The 20,925-nt window shown below is 46.6% G+C and overlaps 1 protein-coding gene across 2 annotated transcripts in view; it reads right to left on the bottom strand.

The window, feature by feature from the left end:
- LOC311143660 (rap guanine nucleotide exchange factor-like 1) overlaps positions 1-20,531 on the bottom strand; it is a 40,474-nt gene extending 19,943 nt beyond the window's left edge. The window contains exons 1-2 of one of the 2 annotated variants that reach the window (XM_084179530.1): positions 19,426-20,531; positions 1,911-1,989 (exon numbers count right to left, since the gene is read on the bottom strand). In XM_084179530.1, the coding sequence (XP_084035656.1) occupies positions 1,911-1,989; positions 19,426-19,807 (461 nt within the window). In that variant the 5' untranslated portion in view covers positions 19,808-20,531. The remainder of the gene's footprint in view (positions 1-1,910; positions 1,990-19,425) is intronic. The other variant, XM_084179529.1, reaches the window with a different exon arrangement.
- Between the last annotated feature and the right edge of the window lie 394 nt (positions 20,532-20,925).

Here is a 20,925-nt window from a genome sequence, read left to right as displayed (position 1 = left end):
GGTGTGGATGGAGAGACTGAGGGAGAGGTGTGGATGGAGAGACTGAGGGAGAGGTGTGGATGGAGAGACTGAGGGAGAGGTGTGGATGGAGAGACTGAGGGAGAGGTGTGGATGGAGAGACTGAGGGAGAGGTGTGGATGGAGAGACTGAGGGAGAGGTGTGGATGGAGAGACTGAGGGAGAGGTGTGGATGGAGAGACTGAGGGAGAGGTGTGGATGGAGAGACTGAGTGAGAGGTGTGGATGGAGAGACTGAGGGAGAGGTGTGGATGGAGAGACAGAGAGAGGTGTGGATGGAGAGACTGAGGGAGAGGTGTGGATGGAGAGACAGAGAGAGGTGTGGATGGAGAGACTGAGGGAGAGGTGTGGATGGAGAGACAGAGAGAGGTGTGGATGGAGAGACTGAGGGAGGGGAGAAAAAGAAAGGATGGGAGAGAAAGACAGCAGGAGGGAGGAGGAGAGGGGAGAGGGTTAAGAGGTACGGTGGAGAACAGGCTGGATCATTGATAATTTGCAAGAACACCCCCCCCACACACACACTGGGGCATCCCACTAGGGCCCATACAAGCTGCATTAAGGGCAGCGAGGCATGCGGACGGTCTTTCCCAGCAGACCTTTGTGTTTCCAGTCTCCGTCGAGACGACAATGGGCGTCTCGAGGGCCGCACAGGCCTCTAAACACACACAAACAGCCAGGGTCTTCAGTAATGGAATGTAGGTCAGACACACTGAACGGGGGTTCTGGGAGAAAAGAGGGTGTAGTGTCCATCCACACTAACAAACATAGACACTATCCCTTACACACAGACATGCACCGACAGACTCACAAATGCACACATAATATCTGGTGGAATACATACTGTCTCATCACTAAAGATGAATGTCTTCACTTACAGTACATACACCCTCAAAACAGCAAGCTATCATAAACGGGGGAAAAGCAAGCCATCATAATGGGGGAAAAAGTAAGATTCTAAAGCCAGAGATGGGCAGGATAATATCATTGCTCTAAATATGTTTAATTGTAGATAGGCAGAAGCCTCATATAATATCTATTGGTCCACTGTAGTGTAATAATATGGAAAACAGAGTTAGCCACTAGGCAGACGTTAAGTAGCAGTGTGGCTCATTGCCAATGAATGCACTACTACTGCGACCCAAATCCCAGCTCTGTGTCGGGGAATGCTGCTCAACTTTACTGAACCCCCTGTGGTGGTGCCAAAACAGAAACACTGTTCCTTGGCTTGGTGCAGACGGGAGCCAGTGGAGTTGTTATTACGAAGGAGTTTTCAGTTCATAAGCCTTTGGTCGAGTGCTCCTGCCAAGTTACGAGCAACAGCACTGGATAATCTTACTCAAATTGAGCGTCGGCCTGACTGAGTAGCCTAATATGGCTTTGATACTGTAGAAAATATCAATATTCATAAAGAATATGAATTTTAATCGGCTAATTTGCAAGAGCTTTTAGATCAATTGTGTGCATGTTCCATGAAAAACAGCCCTTGCTTATAACATAGCGGACATCATATGCTAGGCTACTTAACATTTTGCTTCAAAAAGACAAAGAGAGCCCTTTCTAAAGCACAAAGACATGTTGTCCATGTCCAAATAGGTGTCAAGGCTAGTTCAGTGCCATTGTTTATATTAGCCTAGCGAAGTAGGGGCGTTGAACAAAACAGTATTATCTTGGCGCTAACGAGCCCTCGGACAGGAAACCAGAAGTGGGCCACCCTCGCCTTGCACGGCGGATGGGAGTGCTTGGACCGAGTCTTCCTGCATCCCAATTCTTCCTGGAGATGTCTGGGAAGGTTGCGCAGTTGTGTGTGTGTGTGTGTGTGTGTGTGTGTGTGTGTGTACACATTGGGGCTCCCAGGCCAGGCTAGGCCAGGAAGGAAAGGGAAGGTAAAGGATACTGCTGGAGTAGAACCTGCTGGAACCTGTCCGAAGCCAGGAAGATGGGGTGTGTCAACATGAAGTCATCCAGGAGGGTTTCTGTGGAAACAAGAGAGAGGTGGGGAAGGAGACAGAGTGAGAAAGAGGAGAGAGAGAAAGGATAGAGAATGGCAGAAAGCAGAGAACAGGCAGGAAAAGAGAGCGAGAAAGGGATTACGAAGAGGGTATATTGGGAGAGGGAGAGGAAGAGAGAGCAGGAGAGAGGGGGGAGAGAGAGAAAAGCATGTTAATTATGCATGGCTGTGCTGCTACAGCCGTTGCAGCTGTAGCTCCACTGTACTTGTTTAACCGGTCATGCCCCAAAAGCTCAAATTTTATTATTGTGTCAGAGAGAGATAAAAACGGGTGTCTGAAATCCCTTAACGTCACCTTTGTCTGTTGTTAAATCCCTGGCCCTGGCGCAGCGCGGGGGCTTCTGCTACTGGGGTAAGATAAATCCTGTCTCAGTGAAACCGCCACCTGGTTCTCTGTGCTCCAATTCGGTCTGCAGTCTATAGCTCTACACGCCAGAGGGGAGGCAATGTGGTGGCCTCTATTTATAAACCCTGACTAGGAGTCGCGGACCGGCTGGACCGCGGTTAAAATCGCCCCAATCCCACTAAATCAGATGAGATTTCAATGACTCGTGCTGTGTTATTATTTCAAATGACAACAAACGAGGCGGCTGAAATTGGAAAGTGTAGGCCTATTTCCTCTCTGGTTAGGGGAAGTTGTTATTCTGGACAAGCGGTAGACGGAGTGTGGAGGGATTGTTCCTGTGACATGCGAATGTGACAGAATATACTTTCCCTAGTTTACTGCTGGTGTTATGGGGATAAGCAGGCTAGTGGATACTTAACCTCACAGGGTCAGACATATGGGGTAAAGAGGGTTGTATTTTACGGAGAGGTATTAACACACTGACCATCAACAAGACACCACACACACACACACTAGGGGTATGAGGAGGCCTGTAGACATGTCTCTTCAGGATATGTAAAAAAAAAAAAAAAGATTTATATGAAAATTACTAGAAGCTGCAAAAAGGGACGCCCCAAATTCCATTACCCAGAGTGCATCATTAAGAGAGCACTCACTAGCCGTGCTAATCAAACTGCCCCCATGCTCGATCCCAGACTGAGACAGTCATAAACGGACAGACCTCTGAGGGTGTGTGTGTGTGTGTGTGTGTGTGTGGCTGTGCCTGACAGAATTAGGCACACGTTGGAGAGGGCGGGGGCAGTGGAATGGAAATACCTGCTTTGAATTCATAAAGCGTAGAATGCATGGAGGTGTTGGCAATTGCTGTTCGATCACTACTAGATTAAGACCTGTTCAGACCGGTCTCTTCCTCCTAGCTATTCTAACTGAACCCCTGATATTTGAACAGGAAAGACAGACAAATACTGTGTGACATTGGATATAATGAATAACTACAGAACCAATTGTATGTGATTCTATTTCTAGGGTCTGTGTATCATGCTTGATTGTAATAGAGGCTTCTGATCCACTCACTGCCTAAAGTATCCCCTACATATGGTAATTATGCTCTTCCAATGAATGTAATATATGTGTCAGTGTTCATGTGCGGTTGAAATTTAAATATGTGTGCTTGTGTGGTGTGTGTGTTCGACTGTGCATGCTAGTGTGTGTGTGTGTGTGTGTGTGTGTGTGCGCGCGCATGCGTGCTTGTATGCGTGTGCTAGTTTGTGTGCTAATGTGTGTGAGTGTCTCTAGTCTTTGCATGCTGCAGTGAGTGAGTCCACGCATCGTCCACCTCTTTGCAGTACTGGTTTCCCACAGTTGCCTGGGAGATGCCACATTGAGTGGCTGCAGTGAGACTGAGCCCAGAGAGAGAAGGAGCGAGAGAGAGTGGAAGAGCGGCAAAAGATGAGCAGAGGAAGCAAACAGAATGATAAAAGAAAGTATGAAAGTCCGAAAAGACAGGCAAAGCAATGAGAGAGGAAAGAGAGAAAGCGAGAGAGTGTGAACGTGGGTGGCAGAGGAGAAACAAATGGGATGCAAAAGAGAGAGAACCAGAGGAAAGGGAGGAGAGTGCATGAGAAAGAGAGAGAATAAGTGAAAGAGAAGTCAGTGAGTGAGGAAGAGAGGTGAGGGGACGTGGGTCTCAATCATCTTCCCTATCATTATTCCCCTGGAGCTCTGTGTGTGACCACAGCAAAATAGCACATCCTTTCCACTCCATACCTGCAAAGGAACAGCAGGGTGCTACAGAGCTAGCTATAAAGTGCAGTATGGCAGATGAGACCATATAAACAAATAGCATAGAGAGGACACATTCCTTGTTTGTTTCATGTATAGCTTACATGTTAAAGTCTCATAGTAAGAGGCCAGCGTAGATTTGAATGTGAGAGAACTCATCATGTTTGACTCATCCAATATGGCTGCCTAGCTCTCGGGCAGGTTGCCACTGTGTTTCATTGGTTCATTCATGTTCTAGACGAGAGGGAAGACCCATTGTGACAGGCTCTTGGATCCACACAGCGGTAACAGAGAGAGATGGCCACTGATAATCTCCCTGCTCCTCTGTCAAACTCTAATACAGTGCGGCCAACCTCCACGGCAAACAGAGAAAAATAGCATGTGCTGAAGATGGATCGGTGCACGTAACAGGGTGGGAAGACGTTTTCCCTCTCCCCCGCTCTCCAAACGCTGTTCTCTCACTTTCTCTCCTCCCATCACGCATTTTGTGCAGACAATCTCTGACTCAGATTAGAATTGAGCACACTGCTCCACATGACAGGAGTGGGAGAGAGGAGCACAAATCCAACTCCCACATAAACAGACACAGAATTCATACATAAAACATGTGCACCCCCACGCACACGTTGTACATGTACACACATAAACGTGCATGCTTGCGCATTCATGCAGAGGTAGATTATTTCAAATGGACATTACACATACATACATACATACATACATACATACATACATACATACATACATACATACATACATACATACATACATACATACATACATACATACATACATACATACATTACATACATTACATACATTACATACATTACATACATTACATACATACATATAAACTCATCTAATTTAAAGATGACAGACTCTCAAACACCTGTGCATAAACAGAAAAAACATTCTCCCTCCCTGCAATGCCCCTGATCTCAGGGTCAAAGCACTACTGCACATCTCCCACAGTCTGTGCCTGCATCCAAACGGCAAGAGGGCTTTGGTGGGAGGAGAGGGGGGGGGGAGTGAAGGCCATGCATGCATGTTTGAGATTTGAAGTGGGCAGAGCATACAGCCTTGAGGTACACCCTCTCCTTCATCCCCTTTTATATCTGGCCCTGCAGGAAGCACAAAGGCTGGGAGGGGAGGAGTACACACTCCCTTCAGGGGTGGAGCAATGGCAGGATGGAGAGATGGAAGGAGGTTGTGGTTCATGTCACAGCTGTGGACCACCTTATACCAGGGGGGGAGGGGGGAGGAGTTTTAGCCTCATAACAACACGAGGTCTGGAGACCGCTCATAAAGCAGCAGCTGTGTGGTTTGGATCTGGATCTGAACCAGTGGGACTGATTCAAAAACAAGATATTTACTCCTGAGGTGCTGACCTGTTGCACCCTCTACAACCACTGTTACCCTGCTGGTCATCTATGAACATTTGAACATCTTGAAGAACGATCTGGCCTTAATGGCCATTTACTCCTATCTCCACCCGGCACAGCCAGAAGAGGACTGGCCACCCCTCAGAGCATGGTTCCTCTCTAGGTTTCTTCCTATGTTCCTGCCTTTCTAGAGAGTTTTTCCAAGCCACCATGCTTCTACATCTGCATTGCTTGCTGTTTGGGGTTTTAGGATGGGTTTCTGTATAGCACTTTGTGACATCTGCTGATGTAAAAAGGCCTTTATTGATACATTTGATTTGATATTGGAGAGACAGAAAGGCAGATTCCAGCCTATCCCTAGCTACCAACTGAACCAAACTAGTCTGGTATGCAGTTCTATAAACTCTGATACGTATCCCATTTCTATGGTGACCTTCTCTTTTTGACTGTACTCTACCTTACTATGCGCATACAAAAACACACACACCCACAGCTCTCTTAAGTGTTTGGGTTTCAGCAAGAAGCGGTCAGATGGAGAGGTGGAGAGTGTGTGTGGGCGAGTTTGTGTGTGTACTCTCTGCATCTGCCTGTTGGCGCTTGTTCCACTTATCTGGTGCATCTCCAGCCCTCCGCCCTGCTCCTATCTTCCCCACGCCAATTCTCATTCTCCACCTCCAAAACACACCGCCATTGACATGCAAATGAACACCAGGGCAAATATAAACACATGCGCACACATACACAATCCTGTGTTGATATGGCAGAGAGGAAAAGTGAACACACACAAAAAACAGCCACACATTGGACAATCTGGATTTAGTAAGTAACCCTAAACCAAATGGTGACAAACACAAAACACAGACACGCAGCAGTGGTTCCCTGCTGTTCATAGTGAGTGGCAGCATTCTTCTCTGGTTAACCTAATTCAAACTGCACCCAGGAGATACTCTGAGGCCTCCCCTCCCCAACCACAACCCTCCATTTTGGGCAGTGGAGAAACTCGTCTGGCCACTCGCTCCAGTGGGCTTGCAGAAAGGCTCAAATATGCACCCAAGGCCATCCAAGCTGACGCAATGCCTGTGCCACTCACATACTTTCCCACCACTGTGGATAATGCTATAGGACACATACATACATACATACATACATACATACATACATACATACATACATACATACATACATACATACATACATACATACATACATACATAAATAACCAGTCAAAAGTTTGGACACACCTACGCATTCAAGGGTTTTTCTTTATTTTTACTATTTTCTACATTGTAGAATAATAGTGAAGACATCAAAACGATAAAATAACACATATGGAATCATGTAGTAACAAGAAAAAGTGTTAAACAAATACAAATATATTTTACACTTTCGATTCTTCAAAGTAGCCACCCTTTGCCTTGATGACAGCTTTGCACACTCTTGGCATTCTCTCTACCAGCGTCATCTGGAATGTTTTTCCACAGTCTTGAAGGAGTTCCCACATATGCCGAGCACTTGTTGACGGCTGCTTTTCCGTCACTCTGCAGTCCAACTCATCCCAAACCATCTCAATTTGGTTGAGGTCGGGTGATTGTGGAGGCCAGGTCATCTGATGCAGCACTCCATCGCTCTCCTTCTTGGTCAAATAGCCCTTACACAGCCTGGAGGTGTGTTTTGGGTCATTGTCCTGTTGAAAAACAAATGATAGTCCCACTAAGCGCAAACCAGATGGGATGGCGTATTGCTGCAGAATCCTGTGGTAGCCATGCTGGTTAAGTGTGCCTTGAATTCTAAATAAATCACTGACAGTGTCACAAGCAAAGCACCCCCACACCTCCTCCTCCATGCTTCACGGTGGGAACCACACATGCAGAGATCATCCGTTCACCTACTCTGTGTCTCACAAAGACACAGCGGTTGGAACCAAAAATCTCAAATTTGAACTCATCAGACCAAAAGGACAGATTTCCACCGGTCTAATGTCCATTGCTCGTGTTTCTTGGCCCAAGCAAGTCTCTTCTTATTATTGGTGTCCTTTAGTAGTGGTTCCTTTGCCGCAATTCGACCATGAAGGCCTGATTCATGCAGTTGTGTGTTACTTGAACTGTGAAGCATTTATTTGGGCTGCAATCTGATGTGCAGTTAACTCTAATGAACTTATCCTCTGCAGCAGAGGTAACTCTGGTCTTCCTTTCCTGTGGTGGTCCTCATGAGAGCCAGTTTCATCATAGCGCCTAATGGTTTTTGCGACTGCACTTGAAGACACTTTCAAAGTTCTGACCTTCATGTCATAAAGTAATGATGGACTGTCGCATCGCTTTGCTTATTTGAGCTGTTCTTGCCATAATATGGACTTGGTCTTTTACCAAATAGGGCTACCTTTTGACTGGTACTGTACATACATACATACATACATACATACATACATACATACATACATACATACATACATACATACATACATACATACATACATACATACATACATACATACATACATACATACATACATACATACATACATACATACATACATACATACATACATACATACATACATACATACATACATACATACATACATACAAGCTTTTGCAACATACAGCACTCAAGCACATAACTATGGAACAAACGTGTGTAGCAAGACTATTGGACATAGCAATACAATGGTGCTTAGCAGTGGTACATCAGGGCTACAGGGTACCATCAAATTAAAGTCAAAAATAGTCTGCATATATCTCTATACGGATTTGGAAACACTGCTCTACTGTTTATTATAGCTCCACTGTAATAAGACACTTCATCCACATTGTTATGTTTCCAAGACACTCCCACCAAACACTAGGGGTCACGCCCCAGATGTCTAAGCGATACGCCCAAATGGCGTCTCTCTCTAGTACACCCCCCTGTGACAGAGCTATAAAATAAGTGCACATGTACAAACACACGTGGCTTCCATGGGAAACACCCTTAATCAATAGACTACACCCACAAAGAAAAGGCTAAATATTTTTCCTCTGTTTAGTTTTTCTTAGCACACGTCTTTGCCCTTCAGTGTAGCTGCTGTGACCTTTTGGCTGCTATTCACACATTTAAAGACCATGTTGGGGCGAAAGGTTGGGATTGATGAGTCTCTGTTTGAGCCCTTCTAACAGCAGAACTCAGGAGGAGATGGCTACTGCAAACATATGCCTTTCACCCTTCCTCCATTTCTCTTCACTGACGATTCCTCAAGGTTCTGAAAGAAGAATCTACCGCACAATGCAAGATTGTACTAAGTTTGAACTACTAACATTTTGCTCTACAGACTGTGTGGTCAGAGCATACTCTAAGTAACAATGCACCTGCCATTGTGGCTGCATGCCTTCTCCAATTCCTCTCAGTTTATCATGTAGCTTGTACATCTTCCTCCGGCCCTTATGCTGGGGAACATTCTGGAGAGTATCCTTCTTGGCCATGGATTGAGTGTGTGTCCCTTAAATGTAACCTGACAGTTTCCATGCTAGTCAATTCTCTCTCTCTAATACAACTGTTCCCAAATCAGATTCCTAAGCCTGTCAAGTTGATTGGTCTACCGACATTGGTCTACCGTCCCCTGCGATTAGGCCTGTTCCTGGGTCAGTATTTAGTGTTCCAGGGGGAGGGACGGAGGATGTAGGGTTGTTATTACTGCCGCCGGTTAGCGGCGTTTCTCCCAGCATGCTCGGGGCCATCTGTGTGCGAGCGAGCGTGCCTAATGTGGCACACCGCACAGCAGAGAAAATAACCACTGCTCCTGTCACATCAAAGGATGTCAAGTGGTGTGGCGGTTCACCAGGGTAAGTCATAGTCACTACCCGGCTGGCTAGGCTACAACCAGACTCCCTCTGGATGGTCAACACTAGTTAGTACCAAACTGCCAACTGAGAGAAAGAAGGCACTGCACTGATCTACTCGTCATCACGCCACCTGGATAGGCTAGCAGATAAAGAAGTGATGAGTAGATGAGAACATCCTTATGATATAGAAGCCAGTTAACAAGTGTATTTTGCTCGGTCTCTCTGTCCCCTTCTTCCTCATACTGGCTGTCACACTGTCCATACAGTTTATTAAAGCTCTATTCCCTCTCTCCCAAGTTTCATGTTCTAAAAAACACATCTCCTTCCTTCCTGCATTCCCTCTGTTTCACTTCCTCCCACTCCTCCTCCTCCTCCTCTTGCTTCCCTGCAAGTGCTGGTTGCCATGTGAACAGGTGCTGGAGAGCCGCTTTTCCAAGCAGGCACACAGATAGACATGCTCTCTCGCTCTCTCTCTCTCTCTCTCTCTCTCTCACACACACACACACACACATCCAAGAACACACTCGTATGGAAGCACACAAATGCACACATCCATGCAAGTGAACAAGTACAGAAATGCAAAGAGATGCATCCATGCTCACACACACACACACGTAAAAAAACACACAGAGATTCAAACACATACACACACACACACACACAGTAAGTCAATCAGGCAAGTCAATCAGCCCTGGAGGGCCCCATCGTGCTCTCCTCTCCACAGAGTGGTCCAGGTGCGTGGGCTAGAGAGGACAGGAGAGTGCAGGCATGTAGAGAGGAAGGAGGGGGTCAGTTGTCCCTCCTTTCCTTATGTAAAAGCATCCAAAAGGAGTGGGCACTAGCCAGCCGCTTCTCTTTTAATCCCTCTTTCTTTACATAAAATAACCATCAGAATCCCTCCCACACAGCCCAACGCAATCACATTTTCTCTCTGCCCTTTGTCCCTTTTCCTCCGCTCCCTTTCGTTCCACAAGGCTTTGCAGCTGCGTGGCTCTGAGTCTCCGAAAAACTGCCTAAGGAGCGCATCTCTGGATGTGGAATGTAAAGCAATGAGAGCATCAAGCAAAGTTAAAGTCTATAGTTTAAGCATCCCACTTGGCTTAGTGAATAACTGATGTGGAGCTTGATACATGTTCCCTCTGCATTGCACGTGTTTTCAAAGACAACATCAAACCCCCAAGGCCTTGTCATTCTGCAAGACAAAACAGCCATGCAATCTACTGCACTGTACGCAACTGCTGCAGCATCTCCAGTGCCCTGACACCCTCGTCTGTATCGATCATAGCCATTATTGTACCCATGGGTGCCTGGTCTAAATCTCTACTACTTGTTTGGTTTCGTGCTTTTACATTCAATACTATAGTATACTAACAATGTGTACTGTCCAAATACATAGGATGTGGAGCGGCAAATTCCCCTCTTTGTTATTATAATCATAGTCTATCCATCTGTTTTCATGTGGACTATATATCAGACAATAATAGTGGTAATGGACTTTGGACGTGTGGTTTCCCAAGTTGTAACATGTATCACAAGCCAGACATGGCTTCGTTAACAGATTGCTTTGATCTTGATTGCCACTGTAACTCTGTGACTGTACACACCTAACCATTGCCTCAACACGCCTGTTCCTAGAACCAATAGCGTGGTTGGACGAGAAATGAAACCACAAGGTAAACAAGGTTACATAAGAGCAGGGCCGTTGACCTTGAAAAGGACGGGACTTTTTAGGGGCTGTCAAAATGCTTATAATCTGTTCTTTACCTGCGGCTCGGTCTCTCTCACACACGCACTGAAGCAGAGGGCAGTGACTCAGAGGGTTCATGGTGTTCGTCTGGAGCGCCACTCAGCCAACACTGATCTGGGGCAGCCGATATAGACAGCCTGGTGCATAGTATCTCTTTGAGAGCACTGTGGTATGCAGTGGTAAAATGTAAACCGGGTGTGGTGTGCCTCCTGTAGCTCAGTTGGTAGAGCATGGCGCTTGCAACGACAGGGTTGTGGGTTCGATTCCCACGGGGGGCCAGTATGGAAAATGTATGCACTCACTAACTGTAAGTCGCTCTGGATAATTGAGTCTGCTAAATTACTAAAAATGTGGGGGGGAAATGTGGTGTACTCAAGTCTGTCAGGTAGAGCGTCAGATAGGAGTGTGTGTGACAGGGAGGTTCAAGGGGTTGGGGACCATGCAGTGTTTGGGTCGTAGTGGACCTTGTTGACATTGTTTCACCATAAACACATTTGCATCCACACACACACTTCCTAATTAGAAACATTTAGGCTATAAGCCAGGATCAAGATCCAACCTAGATCCATAATCCAAAGATTCATTTCTGCTCCACATGTCAGGGTGGGCTGGTCCGCTATTGTTAACTAATCCTGGATTAGCCACGCTTTTTCAGATTTTTTACATATTCTAGAACATCCCCATCCAAACAGCAGCGGGCTTGGCCCTCCAAGAAACAGGTTAAACGAGATTAAACATATTTAAGCTATCTGGGTTGTAGCTTATAACACCAACGCAGCTCCCTGGAGTGAATTAAGTCCGAGAAAAATGAGTCTGAGACAAATGAAAGTCAAACAGAATAGTGACCTTTTGGAATGGACCAGATGAACTCTCATGAACCCTCTTCAGCCGTACGCCAACCAAGCTCTCTGTATATTTATTTGTCAATAAACTCAAAGCTTACATAGATAAGGTTTAACATTAACCCATTTATCAATAAAATCTCCCATTTTGATTAATTCGGAATCCGATATGCATTCTGGAATCACATCTGCGGTTTCAAACATGACTATTGGTTGCTATACAAATCTAATTCAATCTCCAGCACTACGATGTTGCTTCTCTCTTCCTATGAATGATGCAGTGGAGATATGCCTTTTCCTGTAGAATGCAATAGGGGGAAATTGACAGAAGAACAAGAGTGCGAGAGAGGGTAATTCAAGCATGCTTAGTCAGTTTGACAGGAACATGCAGGACAACCCGGGGAGCAGGTCAGAGAGGTCAAGGGGTCATAGGACAGGAGATACACTGGCTTTACAATGCATAATGGGGGATGGTTGCCCGCAAGCAGAATAGTTCTGTGAGAATTTGCTGGAGGAGCATTGAACCCTTATACACTAAATTATCCTAGGTAGAGCAGATTCCTCCTGCAACAGAGGAACAGGAACTGATGTGGATTATCACTAAACAGTAGGTCTCAATATGAGTCTTGGACACAGTTAATTGCAGGTGTTTATTCTAATACATTTCCTGATCATATTCTATTGATCTGTTCATTGTTGCCCGTAATAATGCCTGATCACCACATTATCATTCATCACAGTCATTCTTCATAAATCTATTGGATTTTCCAGAGAGATCTGGCCATAGTGTTACAGTGTGTGAAACCCACATCATGCACCAATATAACAGATCAATTGAGCAGAATTCAAGGATTGGCTGGGAGAAAATGCTGCATGTTACACAGGAAGACTTGGCAATCTACCTTGGAAATCTCTGTTAAATCCTGTTACTGCATGACTTGTTCAGATAAGCAGTGGAAAAAAATCTCAATGAGATATGGCAATGGCAAAGCTGCATAGTAGAAATTGACATACTGGAGGCTTCACTCAAAGGTAGAAATTGACAGTGGTGGTGTCATCTAATGCAGTGTATCACCCACCCACCCACCATCCCCCACATCACATCAGAACTACTAACCTACTTCCCTTCAATAACATCAACTGCTTGGGAATCTTCTCTCCCACCATTCCAAGAAACCATCACCAGCATCTGTTTATGGTTTCTATATTAATGTATTCCTATCTGGGCTCAGGGTTGGGTAGGTTGCTTTCTAATTGTAATCCGTTACGGTTACCTGTCCAAAATTGTAATCAGTAGCCTAACTTTTAGATTACACAAACTCAGTAACGTAATCTGATTCAGTTTAAGATTACTTTTCCCTTTAGAGGCATTACATGCAAACCTCACTGGCCACATTGCATGAGCGAGCGTTGCAAAATAAAAAAATGTACACATACATGTTATTCAATCATTTCACCCATACCGCTCGCACACGTGAACGAGCGTCTGCGTAGCCAAGCGCTAAAGTAGAACTTGGTTCTATTTGAGGCGCGCCACAAGTCCCCTCCTTATTGGATATCAGGAAGATGCAAACCCACGTGGAAGCTTGAAAGATAAATGAGGAGAGATGAATTAACGATAACTAACTAAAAACTAACTAGGTTCCCCTTTTTATCTGTGGATTAATCGCCAGAGTAGAGAAACACACGATTTTGTATGACTCCAGGTCAAAATTCGACAAAGATCCAGCTAAAAACAGGACCATATACACATTTCAGGTAAAATAACATCCTAGGTCGAATTAGCTAGCAATAGCAAGCTAGCTTAGTGTCCATGAATGTTTCATATGCATTTCGACACGCCCCCAAATGAATATAGTTGGTTCTGATATTTTAACCTGAGTGTCATGATCGTGTCTGGTGTGAATAGACAAAATCAACATGCGCGTGTGTCTGGTGTAGTCAGCACATTAGAAGAAGACGATAGTTACCGGAGTGTAACTCCAGTTCTATGAGTGGAGTGGAGCCCCATAGGGGTGTCCCTATAAGAGGTGACGTTTCCCCTCAAATCAGCCTCCCGAGATATTTATCTTCAGCGAGACTAGAGAGGGTCGGCAGGGTCTTAAGTCCTATGGGGCTCCGCTCCACTCATAGAACTGGAGTTACAACTCCGGTAACTATCGTTCTATATCGTGGAGCTCCGCCCCATAGGGGAGCTCTGCTCCTATTGGTTTAAGGCGTAGAGCAACGTTCCAAAATGTACTCCCTGCCGAGCCCAACACTTCCCATCGAAATGAAAAGGTTGGGCCTAGCAATGGCTGCGACCAAGTCCCGCAGTACTGTAACACACTGTGTCACAATATGCTGTGTCCTCGGTTCAAATCCGCCCCACCTAGTCCAATGGCATCACCAATGTCTGGTGGGCAGATAACTAGAATATGAGTCATACTAATCTGAACCAGCAGATAGATGACGTCACAATTCCGTCAATATTTATGACCGGTCAATAGTAATGTAACAAAGTTACAAAAACTATTTCCATCATCATTCCGCCCCAAACCAGTAATACTGGTGGGCAGATAAATAACATTCCCTCTACTGTACTGAACATGTCAGCCAGGAGTCATGTCATATGTCACCTAACAGGAGCAGACCTGAAAGAGACCTACCTCTTTTAGTCCTGCATTCCTTTCCCCTGGTTCAAGGCCTCCCATCAGCTACGCTGAGTACAGACTGAGCCAGAGAATTAGAAGACATATCCAAGAGATAGAAACGGATAAATGGAGACAGTGACGACCACGACGCCGCTGCACAGATATCCTCTACCCCTGTTCCTCTGAAAAGGGCAGTAGAAGCCGCTACTCCACGAGTGGAGTGGACTCTTATACCCTGAGGCAATTGTCGCCCGCTGCCTCATAAGCTGTCTCAATGCCTTCGCAAAAGGCAATGACCCATGGGGAGGAGGAGAAAAAGCCCACAGCTCCACGGTCTGTGATCTATATGAGCTCTTAATAACCGTCGGCATAAATGCCGGGTTAGGATGTAACACCGCTCGGGTCTTGTTGAAAGAGCACACAAATCACTGACACACTTTGCAGTAGTCAAAGTGAGCAACAGTGCGGTCTTCACATACAGCTTCTTGAGGGGAATTTGATTCAATGGTTCGAATGGCGACTCACAGAGCGCTTCGAGTACCAAAGCCAAATCCCACGTTCCATTTGCTGGCATACACCCTGGAAGTGGAACTGGCACGTGAACCCTGTATGGTCCTGATTACAGAATCAGATAACCCATGGCGCTCTAGACCTTCAGTGGTTGGGCGATAATGGGCAATTGCCCTATCGCGCCACCCGCCTGAGTCAACGCGTCCCGTTGATGTGGAATTGGCCAAGGTGGCGCAATCAACATCTGAATCATCTCCGCGAACCATGGAGCCCCTGGGCGATCGGGAGCCACCAATATGATTGACAGCCCGCCTGATCTCACCCTGGCTAACAGTGGGAGAATGCAGGGCAGCGGTGGGAATGCATACAGGAGAACTCTCGGCCACGGTCGGTGCGCAAACGCGTCCCTACCCAGTGGCAGTTCGTCCCGATCCCTTAGAGAGAACAATAGAGGACAATGCACGTTCACACGTGATGCGAATAGATCCACCTCGGCTCTCCCGAACTGTTCCCAAATTTGGAGAACAATGTCCGGGTGCAGACGCCACTCGTCGTCTCGAGGACCCCCTCGAGACATGAGGTCTGCTCCCACGTTCAAGTAGCCTGGAATGTGTGCTGCTCTCAATGAGCGAAGGTGCTCGTGAGCCCACAGCCACAATTCCTCCGCCGACCGGTGTAGTGCAGGAGACCTGACTCCTCCCTGGCGATTTATGTAGGCTACTGTGGTCCGGTTGTCTGACCAGACCAACACATCACAACCCTGAAGGGTAGACGCAAAGTGGGTCAGAACCAGTCGAACCGTTTCAACTCCAAGAGGTTGATGTGGCGACTCGAAAGAGGCCACACACCTCCTATCACTTGGGTCTGACATGTCCCTCCCCACCCAGTCAGAGAGGCATCTGTAAACACTGGAATGTAGGAGGACACTTTGCCTATTGGGACTCCGTGCGTGAGAACGTGCGGGTCTCTCCAATAGTTCAGATCTGCACTGAGTGAGAGAGGAACCATCACCAACCGACGACGTTGACGCACTGGGTCTAGTCTTAGTTGGGCAAACCATCGCTGGATCCTGTGCATGCGCAGGAGTCCCAGCGGGACCACGAAATGGGCTGACGACATGAGACCCAAGAGTGACATGACTGACAGTGCCGTTACCGTGTGATTTGGACGAAACCTTCTCAGGGCTAGCAACAGGGCTACCCTTCGAGGGTCCGAAATTCGAGCCCTCATCAATAGTGTCCAGCTGTATCCCCAGGTAGACAATCTGATGACTAGGCCAGGGCACGCTCTTTTTCCAATTCACAGCGAACACCAGACGCGTGAGAAGAATCACTGTCTGTGTCGTGTGAGTGAACGCCAGCTAGACGGGGTGGACTTTTGTAGTCACGTGGCCTGCTCTCCCTGCCAGTGGCAGGTGTCTGGCCAGCTGCTTCCACTCCTCGTCGAGCTTCGTGAAGCGCTCCGTTGCCTCTTTAACGGTGACTCCGAAGAGTCCGTCGTCAGAAAAGGGAGTGTTCAGAAGCGACGCTCTGTCTGCTTCTTTCATAGTTGTCAGTGACAGCCATAGGTGTCGCTCTGCGACCACCGAAGTGGCCATGGACCTCCCCGCGCAGACAGCTGGTGAAGAATAGTGCCAGAAATCCTGGACGCCTCTTCCACCTCCTCCCTGCCGAGCTCAGTCTTACCTGAGGTTAGACGGGACAGAGAGGCCGCTAGGAGGGCAATGTTATTCACTGCTGCTACAGCTTGGGCCCCCAACGTAAAATACTTTTCCACCAGCTGTGCTGTGAAACGGTCTTTCTGCGTCGGCAGAGTGGCCTTCTTGGAAGAGGGCCAGGGACTCGAACCCGGCACGAGATACGCAGCCAGTGCGCTCTCTAGTCTGGGGATTCCCTTAGTGAAGCCTTGTTGCCTTCCCTCCACTCTGGTAAACGGGAGGTACGCCTTGGCCGGCGAATACGCCGCCAGAGCCGCCTCCCATGAGCCCTCGACGTATTTTGCAAGCGAGGGCATTGCTGGAGCCAAAGACTCCGCCACCCTCCTTGGCCGAGAATAGGGGCCGCCCTCCATCATGTCCACATCCGGTCTGGATGGAATGGGAGGCAGCGCTATCTCTAAACGTCTAGTAGCCCTCTCAATGAGCTCAGGAAAGTCTGAGTGCAGAGAGGCTGCAGCGAAGGACAGGGCTACTGATCTCTCAGAGCCCGTGTTGTCATCGCAGAGGGAAGTACAAGACCTCTCACTCTCCAAAGGAAAGGGGGTCTTGAAGTTTTGGGTCAGAGGGATGGATTGTTCCATAGGAATATCCATCTCATCCCCATAATCCCTGTCTTCTCCAGAGTCGGCGCCTTCGGATGATGCCTCAGAAGCTGAGGCTAACACCGATAGCACGTCCTCTAAAGGGATATCCTCCCTAAAGAACGCCCAGCGCTGCTTCCTCTCCTTCAATGGAAGGAGGGCGCAGCTGGCGCAAATAGGGGGATCGCTGATGCCATCCTTGGCGTGCTGTGAACCCAAACACACTAAACATAAGTTGTGGGAGTCCGCAGCCGCTATGGAGGCGCAGCGGCATTGAGCTCTGAAAATAGCTTTTTGGGGGTGGAAAACTTCCCGGTGTGCTCATTATCGGACAACGTTGAGAATTGGAAATTCTTCGTCTCTTCTTGGCTTCTTCAGTCTAGTCGCTGAAGATAATGGGAGGCTGATTGAGGGGAAGCGTCCCCTCTTATAGGGACACCTGTACTCCTATTGGCTGCAGGTGTGTGCATAATTTTGTCTCAGGCTGTTCGCTGCCTAGGCAGCGGGGTAAACCAATAGTAGCAGAGCTCCCCTATGGGGTGGAGCTCCACGATATAGAACAGAAAGGATCCATCAAACTAATTTGGTGTGTTATCATAGTGGTCTCTGACTTGTAGTCAGACTCACCAGGTGGAACAAACTTAAACTTGAGCCCTTTTTCATTGCTAAATTGAATGGCATTGAGAAAATAGATGTGTCATAATGTATTGTTTTTCCGCAAACATCCTTTATGAATTCAAAAGTAATCCAAGAAGTAATCAACTGATTAGTTATTTTTTTTGTAATCAGATTAGATGTAACTGATTAATCAGTTACTCACCAACCCTGTCTGGGTTTAATTTAAAGATTGGTCACAACTGCCATATTTCAGCTTGGAGAGAGTCTAAAGAGCATTTCAATAGATCTATGACACAAGCACACCACCAGATGGGCTATGCATCTGGTATATTTGAAATGATGCTAATGATACTCCTTCATATTTGTTATTCTCACAGGAAATATGGAGAGAAATGCTACAGATATGTAGGGTGCAGATATTACTCTTCTTTAAAATGTGCTATGGTGGCTTCTGCATTGGTTTACAAAATGTTAAATGTATTATTATTTTAATTATGTATGCTCATCTCCTCGCAATCCCTTGTGATAGAAAAATAATTCTGGATCAAACCTTTTAGGATAATAATGTAGGCCCACTCCAGAATAAAAAAGTATAAATCCCATTGTATCGTCTGCTCTTTAGCTGACAACAGAAACATTGTATTTTAGGATGAGAATCATGACCTCGTTTTTAGAAATAAATAAATAAGTGCACAAACTCAGCAGCCAATGTGTGAAGACTAGCGCTTTCCTCCATGACTGATCATGAAGCAGCCAGTTTCCATATGAAAGACATGCTTCTACTGTAATAGGCTAATGCAAATGAGCTCAATCAAAATGTTTTTTTGAATAAACTGAACCCTAGAGGCTATAAATGAGATTCTGGGCGAGTGTCACAGAAATGTAAATCGTAAATATCATTCATTTTGCGAGGTCTTCTTTTCTGAGGCGTGAGAAACATCTGGACCATCCCTTTTAATAACAGGCTTTAATTTTTCGTAACGAGGACAGCCGTTCTTATGTAACCGTTGAACCAGAGAATATAACAAGGCAATGATGGGAAGGAACCCTTCCGCATCAACCACCCCCTAATCTCTAATTCTACAGCCTGGAATAGATCACTGACTGAGTATTTGGGTTTTCTGTTATTGTATGAGCAAAAAGAGAAAATAAGGAAAAGCTTAGTTATTTTCAATAGCCTATGTAGGCCTATAGTCTAGGATATAGCCTAATCAAGGACCAAATAGTAGTTTTGGGTTCCTGGATAGGCTACATTCCCTTGACAAGTGAATTGCTTGGCTAAATTGCAAAAGTGAAACTTAAGAACACCATGATTAGGAGGGAAACAGTTGAGGCATTAGTCAAACAACTGAGTGTGATTATTGACAGGCCAATAGGTGGATGCACTGTGTTGTATAAATGCTGTTGATTGACTAGCCCATTTACCTGTGCAGTTGCTATATCGTTTGCCCGCCACACTGTCCAGGAGCGCCAACGCCAGGTTGTCCGGCGTGTCCGCAGGCAGCGGGGTCCAGCTCGTGTCCAGACTCGCCTCCGAGCTTTGCTCATCGCTAGACAGCGACGGGCTCCTAATGTCCGCAGTGGCCGAGGGCCAGCACGGTGCTTCCTCAGTGTCCGGGCTGAACACCTCCCTGGCCGGACCGCTCTCTGGAGAAGTCTCCCTGAAAAACGGAACCACCCGAGACAGGCTGGCTCTGCGCCGAGAAGCGCCAGTGCCAGTCGCCTTCTCCCCAAAGCCACCAGCTCGAGTGAGCGCCGTTGTCTGTTTCTTCAAAAACTTTTCCAGGGGCTTCATTCCCGCCGGCATTTTGATACAATACCGCAATAAGGCTTTTTTCGATGATGATTGATATTAGCTGAATAGATCTGCAGGAACTAACGTTGTGTGACTACATTATACAAGCATCCATGCGTAATTCTATTGACCGGTCTTCGTAGTAGGCTCTTGCGTGGAGATAATTAACCCATTTGTCAAATCATGATTTTAAAAGAGCAGTGTAAAAATCCGATTTGTGAAGCAGCAGTCTATCGACGTCGGTAACAGCGTGCTCACACACACGACTACACGTTCTGGTTGAGTAGTTTTTATAGCAAAATATCCAAACCTGCTCCACAACAACCGCTCCCTGGCATCTCCTCCACCTCTGCAGACGTTTCAGGCGCGTCAAGGAACAGTGTTTGTCAGTTTCAAGCAGCGGCCAAAATACACTGGATGACGAACGCAAGGTGCCGAATACACACACTCTCAGCAGAGCACAATGCGATAAACAGAAACAACAGATAAGGGTAACAGCGGGGGTTGGTAAATAGGCGCCCCAGTAGCTTTTTACCACCAACAAATGCGACGCGTCCTTGCCGCATGGGGTATCTCTTGCTGCTGGCGTCAAAGCAATCTACTGCAGTAATATCGCCAGTGGAAATGGCCTCGGCTCCTCCGTATGTGTGGAAGCTTGTTCAGATAAGTAGCAGCCGTTTCCCTCTCCCCTTCTCCGTCTCAATGCTTATTGAATGCAGTGGTTCGAGCTCTGTGTGGACACACTCACACTCTTCGGGGGTGTGTATGTACTGTATTTGGGACCGCTGCTATATTAACCCGCACACTCCCTCCCTTCATCTGCAGTTGCGCGTTTGTTGACGTCGGTACTCCTCAGTGCCTGCTCAATGGCAGCTGCTCACTCCCACTGCCACTGAAAACCAGGGCCGGCCCTAGGCATAAGCGCCTCCAGCCGCTAGAGGGCCCCGACCAACTTTGTAAATTATTGTGTTGGAACTCAGTCTGGGTCTTAACTTACTGTTTAGCGTTAGAATAGTACAAAACACAAGATGCAATTTCGAAATGTAGTTGTGCATCAGCAGTTTTCCTCTAGTTATGTCTGTCACTGGCAATGATTCAATTAGCCCATGTCAGCTAAAAATGTTTTGATA

Source organism: Coregonus lavaretus (assembly GCF_964263955.1).
Source record: "Coregonus lavaretus genome assembly, chromosome: 2".
Taxonomy (NCBI): Eukaryota; Metazoa; Chordata; class Actinopteri; order Salmoniformes; family Salmonidae; genus Coregonus; species Coregonus lavaretus.
Note: the sequence above shows the minus strand (reverse complement) of the source record. Positions and strands in the feature narration are given on the sequence as shown.